At 33.5% G+C, this 8104-nt stretch overlaps 1 protein-coding gene across 2 annotated transcripts in view; it reads right to left on the bottom strand.

The window, feature by feature from the left end:
* Nucleotides 1-1312: 1312 nt before the first annotated feature.
* Nucleotides 1313-8104, bottom strand: part of dock1 (dedicator of cytokinesis 1) — a 302275-nt gene continuing 295483 nt past the window's right edge. For both annotated transcript variants that reach the window (XM_051123710.1, XM_051123711.1), the window contains exons 50-52: nucleotides 7088-7253; nucleotides 3893-4044; nucleotides 1313-2194 (exon numbers count right to left, since the gene is read on the bottom strand). In XM_051123710.1, coding sequence (XP_050979667.1) covers nucleotides 2099-2194; nucleotides 3893-4044; nucleotides 7088-7253 — 414 coding nt within the window. In that variant the 3' untranslated portion in view covers nucleotides 1313-2098. The remainder of the gene's footprint in view (nucleotides 2195-3892; nucleotides 4045-7087; nucleotides 7254-8104) is intronic.

The raw sequence follows: 8104 nt of genomic DNA, 5'->3' as shown, positions 1-8104 counted from the left end.
ACCTTATACTCACTTCTGCTGTAGGTGAAGCTGGACCACAAATGATTCGCACGAACATAGACGCATTTAAGTAGATCGTGAGGTGCACTCTCTTCACAAACAAACGTAATCCACTGCATCTTCAGCGGCTCAGATGTCAAGAGCAAATGACGACCGCTATGTTCATTATTACATCCACCAACACAACTCCTCAATCGCTCAATCTGAGATATTTTTGTCTAACTTACATCCCTGCTCCGGCATCGAAACAATGGAGGTCGGACCGTTACAGCTGATCTGAGGTAAGACGCTCATGTCAATCAATTATGGTGGAAGCGGCCTTTGTTGGTGTGACGCCACAACGACAGGCATCTGAGAACGGCTCGATTTGAAAAAGGGGATATTATTTTTACAGATTAAATAAAAACCACTGCATGGATTTTTATAATTATATGGTAGATGTGTACATACACTGCCAACACACATTAATGTTCAAACAACATGAAGTTTGCATCCGATGACCCTTTAAGAGCAATTACTTCATCAGAATTACACAATACATCAGTTCACTGAGACTAGAGGACAGTGTTGCCAAATTTGCGGTTTTCCCACGCATTTGGGCTACATTAACACTATTGCCGCGGGTTGTTTTTGATGTCTGACTCCAATAACGTCATGTTTAGTCCCTGAAATACTGAAATACGAATTTACCAGAGGAATCCCGACAAAAAAAAAAAAGTGTACACGATGCGATTGGGCTGCTTTTCAGTAGCATTGGGTGGGTTTTTTAAAAAAAAAAAAAAAAAAAAAAACCCTGGCAACCCAGCTAGAGCAGTAATTCTGACTGGATGTGCTTCGAAAGTGACCTTGAACGTACAACACATGTTCTCCAGCATATTTACTCCCTCAGCTCATACAAGACGCTGCACTGATTATGCATGTATGAGCCAATGCAAGGCTTTGCTATTTTCAAAATCTTTTTAGTGAAGTGAAAGCTGGCAGTCTTTATGATGCAAACATGTCCACTGCTTTTCACCATCAGTGTCATTGAGATTCAGCTCCACGCTGTACTAAAAAGCTCAATGGAAAACGTAGTTTTTCAAGTTTCAAGGACTTGATTACTGAACTTTTGAGTCGGTTTCAACAAGCAAAGAGTTAATAAATAAACTCACCTCAAACTCAGCTTACCTCACTTTCCAGACAGCGTTGACTTGTTTTGCACTGGTTAACCTGTGGTAACATCACATATACAGAACTGTATGATATTTTTCTGACAAAACAAACTTTGAGGTCTGCTAATGCACTGGATTAATTCGCATCAAACAAGAGGCACTTTACAAATACATTGAGTTTATTCAGAAGTCAGTAGTGGATTTGGAGCAGTCAATGTTATCTATATGCTTTTATGTGGTTTATACGCTTGATTGGTACAAAGACTTTTAGTTGTTTTCACTCCAAATGAGAACGAACAACAACGACACAACAAAATCAATAAAAGATACATGTAAGAATACCTTTACTGTCCCTCTCTTTAAAAAAAATCAAGCCCTTTTTGGATAAAAATGCCAATTTTTATAAACGGCGAATACAAAAAAAAGGATAAAATTTACTTTTTCAAGAAAACAATAAAATAAAATCATATATACAAACCTCTGTACATAAATGTGTATATATTGAGGATAAAAATATCATGTAAAAACGAGAGAAAGGAGACTGATTATGCGACACCAAAGTGGTTTGAATTTGTCACGTGTCTCGACGCTAATGCGCATAAGAGAGAAAACCCTCAATTCATCTCAGGTGGAGTTTTAGTTAAACATGCACCATCTGCCAAAAATACCCAGAATTCCCTGACTCCAGTTACACTGCATCTATATTTGCTGTCGTCTGGCGAAGGCATCAGCTGCTTTTCTGACGCCCGGAGTGATGTGAAATAGACTGCGTTTCTGAGGTTGTATTGTCACTCGGGTGGAGGCTCCGAGCGCTGATCCGGCAGTGGACAATAATCAGCCGTTATGAGCGGGGCTGAGGTGAGGTATTCATCATGCCATACTGTCAGGGATGTTGACAGAAAATCGTTGGAAGAGGGCCGATGTGGATGTCTTCGTTTGACGACGGCTTATTGGACGATTCCCGAGTCGATGGAGGTCTGCTTTCGCGTGGTCTTTGGAGGGGGTGGAGGAGGAGTCTTGCTGGGTAACGGAGGCGGAAGGTGCTGGAAAAATGAGAAAAAGAGAGGTGGAGTTTTTAAAACACTTCTTCATTACATGAGTCATGAGAGATCAAATAGTGCTGCTTGTACATGCTAAACTCAACATTACATTACTAAAATGATTGGTTACAATATTTATATCTTACAAAACTAGTCATAAGAGTCATTTAGCTGAATCAATAAGCTTCCCATTGATGTACGGTTTGTTAGGATAGGACAATATTTGGCTGAGATACAACTATTTCAAAATCTGGAATCAGAGGGTGCAAAAAAAAAAAAAAAATCAAAATACTGAGAAAACCGCCTTTAAAGTTGTCCTTATTAAGTACTTAGCAATGCATATCACTAGTCAAAAATTAAGTTTTTATATATTTACAGTAGGAAATATCTTAATGGAACATGATCTTAATATCCTAATGATTTTTGGCATAAAAGAAAAATCAATAATTTCGACCCATACAGTGTATTTTTGGCTGTTGCTACAAAATATAACTGTGCTACTTAAGACTGGTTTTGTGTCCAGGGTCTCATATATACATTTTAATTCATATTTAAAAAAAATAAAATAAAATAAAATAAAATCTGTCTAATCCCAAACTTAAGTTGTAATAATAGTGATAGAGACTGAGTAAATAAAAAAAATCTCTGTGATATTCTAGTGTCTTTACGACTGATATATGAAAGCAATAAAATGAGTGAATGAATGCATTTTAATTATTTAATTATAAATAATGTTTTTATTTAGTTCCTTTTCATATATTCTAATAATATTTTTTTGTATATTTTATATGATATTTGTCTAATGTCTGATTTTAAGCTAGAGACTAAGTAAATAATATAAAAAAGTCTGTGATATTCTGGTCTTTTCATATAACAATTCTATATGAAAGCAACAAAAAATGAATAAATGTAGTTAATTTATATATAGTATGTTAAATATCTATTTAATCTCTAACTAAAATAAATACACGAGCAATAATAATGAGTGATATTGACCGAATTAACAACTAATTAACCACAAATAAAGTAAAAAAAAAAGAGAGATTTCTATTTCAAATAAAATGATGTTCATGGTTTTCACAAAAATATTAAAGAAATGTCTCTTGTGCACCAAATCACCATATCAGAATTATACGCATCACAGGAATAAATGACATTTTAAACTATATTCACATACAAAACAGTTTTGCGAAATTGCAAATATATTTCACAATAGTATTGTTTTTACAGTATTTTTGATCAAATACATGCAGCCTTGTTTCGCATAAGAGACTTTTTTTCAAAAACACTAACAAAATTTTACTGACCCCAAGGTTTTGAACATTAATTCCTAAAATTAAGAACATTTTACAGCCTGTAGTCAAACAACTTCAAGCTGTTTCAACCTTTAACACTGTAGTTTGACGCAAGTTTCAGCAGCTGCAGAGAAGCTCAGGTTATAGGTTAATTAAACACTGTCTGGGATTTTTTTTTTATTTTTTTTTTTTTTTTAAGTAAAAACCTGCAGAGAGAAAGACACTTAGAGACGAGCAGCTGATCAAGGGCACCTTTAGCCACTCTTGACCACTTCACACGCTGAGTCACACATCTGCTCACTGTGACATACTACTACACCTCCTTGCTTGTTTTGCATCTGAAGCCTGAACAACAGAAATAAACGTCTTAATGGCTTTTTAACCACTAATGATCGTGTAAAAATACCCGTTGGTGTGGCAGTGGAGGAGGGGGCGTGGTCGGACTGGCCAGGTCTGAGTTGTCCATTAGGTTTCCATAGTCGCCCATGCTGCTCTTGACAGGAAGTGGGGGCGGAGTCTCTCCCTTATCTCCATATCCTGTCCCATTCAGCTCTAGATCTGCACAGAAACAAGAGACAGCGCTGCTGAGATCAAAATAGTAATGCATGACATTTCTACCTGCGCCTAAATACTTTAAACTCATTGTAAATCTGTTGTTTCAGGAGGTCTGCGCAGCGATTCTAGCTCAGAGATGACGACACGCGGTGCAAACTCAGAATTCAGACAGTGGGCTGAACCCATGGGAGAGTAAACGCCTTTGCAAAGCCTGAATCCATTACACAGCTTCACAAGCGGCGAGTGGGAGACCAGATCAGACACGCTTTCATGTGAGTTATTTAACACCTCTGCAGCCTCCCAGAGTCCTGCGTTTCACATCACAGCGTTACGTTTGTGTGTCATCAGACTGCAGCCTGAGCGGTGCATAAAACGTCAGCAAACGTAGCATATTTTGGGGGTTTGGTTTAAGGTGGAAGAAAGTTTGGTTTTTAGTATTAAAATTCGCCCACTTTTACACGGTAGATACAAATGAAACATTCAACAACGTATCATAAATGCAATATCATTAAAACAAACGCATTCAACTTAGACAAAAGGCAAGGTTTGTTAAATTGTAAATGCTTTTCTGAATCTGTAAATATGTCATAACATTAAAAATTGGGCAGGACAAAAATATTTGTTTTATAGACAAGTTTGTAATGTAGGAGAAAAATGACCACAGCAAGTCATTTATTTTCATGAGGGATATAAAGGAAAATCAGTTATTTATAAAAAAGAATTTTGTAAAAGGTTTAATACATCAAATAAAGCCATGAACTATTTTCTTTTTAAACAGCTAATACTAATAAAAAATGTGTGCAAATTATACTGCTGTACAACTACTACATGCACAACAGTTTGGGGTCAGTAAAATTGTTTTTTTAAAGAAATTAATAGTAAGAATGCATTAAATTGATCAAAAATGACTAAAGAAATGTATACCGTTACAAAACGTAAAATAAAGTCAGTTTTTTTAACATTCTATTCTTCAAAGAACATTTTGAAATATATTCCAAATAAATAAAAAAAGCACTTTTTTACTGTATTTTTAATTAATTTCTTTAATGAAATGTAATTTTTTTTGTTAAATCTACATCAGACTGAACGACTGGGATAATTATCAACAACTCTATTTGTTTCAACAGCTAATATATGATGAATCATGTTGATAAAACCACACCAGAGGACAATATGTGATGCCAAAACTTGTTACAAAATGTAAAATTAGTTTAAAAATTAGTTCTTTTGAACATTCTATTCTTCAAAGAACATTGTAAAATCCATTTTAAAATATATTCCAAATACACTGCCTTTCAAAAGTTTGGGATCAGTAAGATTTTTAATATTTTTTAAAACTTTTTTTTTTTTTTAATTGTCATATTTCACAATAGTACTGTTTTACTGTATTTTTCATTAATTTAATTGGTGAGCACAAGTAACTTCTTAAAAACTTTTTATGACCATGTAAATCAGACAGAATGACTGGGATAATTATCAATATCTTCAACAACTAAAATATGATGAATCACGTTGATAAAACCACACCAGAAGACAATATGTGATGCCAAAACTTGTTTCAAAATTTAAAATAAAATCTTTTGAAAGCTCTTTTGAACATTCTATTCTTCAAAGAACATTTTAAAATACATTTTAACATGCATTTTAAAATCTATTCAAAATACACTGCCATTCAAAAGTTGGGATCAGTAACATGTCTTCTCTGCTCATCAAGGCTGCGTTTATTTGATAAAAAATACAGAAAAAAACATTAATATTGTGAAATATTATTGCAATTCAAAACAGTGGTTTTCTATTTTTAATGTATTTTAAAATAAAATTTATTCATGTGATGCATAGCTAAATTTTGTCACATGATCCTTTAGAAATCATGAAAATATGCTGATTTATTATCAATGTTGGAAATAGTTGATCCATATATTTTTTGGATTCTCTGATGAATAAAACGTTAAAAAGAACAGCATTTATTTAAAAATAGTAATCTTTTGTAACAATATAAAGTACCATTCAATGTTCGGGGTCAGTAAATTTTTTTTTCTCTGTGTGAAATTAATACTTTTCAGCAAGTATGTGTTAAACTGATAAAAAGTGATAGTGAAGACTTGCATTGTTAGAAAAGATTTCTATTTTGAATAAATGCTGTTCTTTTTTAATGTTTTAGTCATCAAAGAATCCAAAAAATATATTAAGCAGCACAACGGTTTAAAACACTGATAATAAATCAGCATATCAGAATGATTTCTGAAGGATCATGTGACACTGATGACTGGAGTAAATTATAATAGTAAATTATATTTTAAAGGATATTAAAATAGAAAACTGTTATTTTAAATTGCAATAATATTTCATAATATGTGGAACTGGAACTTCTTTAAAAAAAAAAAAAAAAAAAATTCCAAACTTTTGAACGGCAGTGCATATTCAAATAGAAAACTTTTTTTTTTTTTTTTTTTTTTTTTTTAAATTGTCATATTTCACAATAGTACTGTTGTATTTTTCAGAATCAAGTTAATGTGTGAGCGCAAGTAGCTTCTTTCAAAAACATTAAAAAATCCTTTTTTACGACCATGTAAATCAGACTGAAGGACTGGGATAATTATCAACATCTCTATTTGTCCCGACAGCTAAAATATGATGAATCATGTTGATAAAACCACACCAGAGGACAATACGTGATGCCAAAACTCGTTGCATTTCAGCAGATCAAAGCCAGTTTTCTTTCATGTATTATTATTTAAATATGCAGAGTGCTGTAGGCATGCAGGTGTTCAGATGTGTGATTAGATATCTCGATGCTGATTTTCTCATATTTTCAGCTGGCTTTTAGCTTTATTTATTCAAATGATACCAAAATGTCAGTTTTGAATTTTGAATTACATATCAATATGTTTCGGAGTTGCTGTTGTAAACTTCTCTCCTGTAGGTGGGCGGATCTTTCTTGACAATGATCTATCCTAGTTTGCTTTCGTAAAACGGGCACAATTTCATCATGTTCTGAAATAAAACTGGAGGGGAATCTGGCAGATCAGTGTGAAGTATGACATACTGGATCCAGACAGTAAGCTGAACTGCAGTTTGGCCCGGGGCGTGATGGGAGGTGGGACGCTGGGCGCAGACGGGTTGGCAGGGGCTCCCGGGGACACGGAGAGCCTCTTCTCACCCATCAAGTTGATCACCTGACTTTTCGGCCTCTGGGGCCTCAACGGACTGATCTGGAGAGAGAAGACACAACAGGGTAAAGCACGCTTTCTGGGAATCACTAATGAAAGGTTTCCATACATTAAGACTAAACAGGACGAAATGTGACCATGGAAATAAGAACTGAAATGGATGGATATAAAGATTATGGGGAAAAATGAGTAAACGAGTAAAGAACAGCCATTCAAACAGTTCAGGTCCATTTACATGAGCATACAGGTTTAGCTAATGCATAATTCAGCAGGCTTATGAATTATTCCAGTTGTAAATGACCATTATTAATGTATGATCAGTAGAATAAACTTCAAAAGCAGGATTTAGACGGCCAAGTAAGTCACTCTGTGTCAACCCTGAACTTGCTGACACGTTTTAACCTGCTTGTTTGCCATAAATCATTTACATAGGGCGTAATGCGAAATTTACATAGAAGGTAACGCCAGTTCAAATTTAAGTTTTTTTTTTGTATAGTGACAAAAATGTAGCTTTTCACGTTAGATTTTTTTATATTGTTTAAGTGACGTCACAAAATGTAACATCAAATTTAAAAATAATAATAATAATAAAAAAATAAATAAAAAAAGAGAAACATTAGTAAATGCATGGTTAAATGCCATGTCAGAATAACGAATTAAATTCTTATAATTAAAAAAAAAAAAAAAAAAGTTTATTTATTTATTTTTTTAACAGGTAGCTATTCCTTGGCATCAGATTAAAAAAAGCTAGAAATTAAAAACGCTAGAATTAAATAAACTAGAATTTAAAAAAGCAAGAAAAAGAAGAATATATATATAAAATGTAAAATGAAATAAAAAGAAATAAAATAAAAAATAAAATTGAATAATAATAATTAATAGAAAATAAAATT

Source organism: Labeo rohita, chromosome 12 (genome assembly GCF_022985175.1).
Source record: "Labeo rohita strain BAU-BD-2019 chromosome 12, IGBB_LRoh.1.0, whole genome shotgun sequence".
In the NCBI taxonomy this organism is placed as follows: Eukaryota; Metazoa; Chordata; class Actinopteri; order Cypriniformes; family Cyprinidae; genus Labeo; species Labeo rohita.
This window is presented reverse-complemented; position numbering and strand designations above follow the sequence as displayed.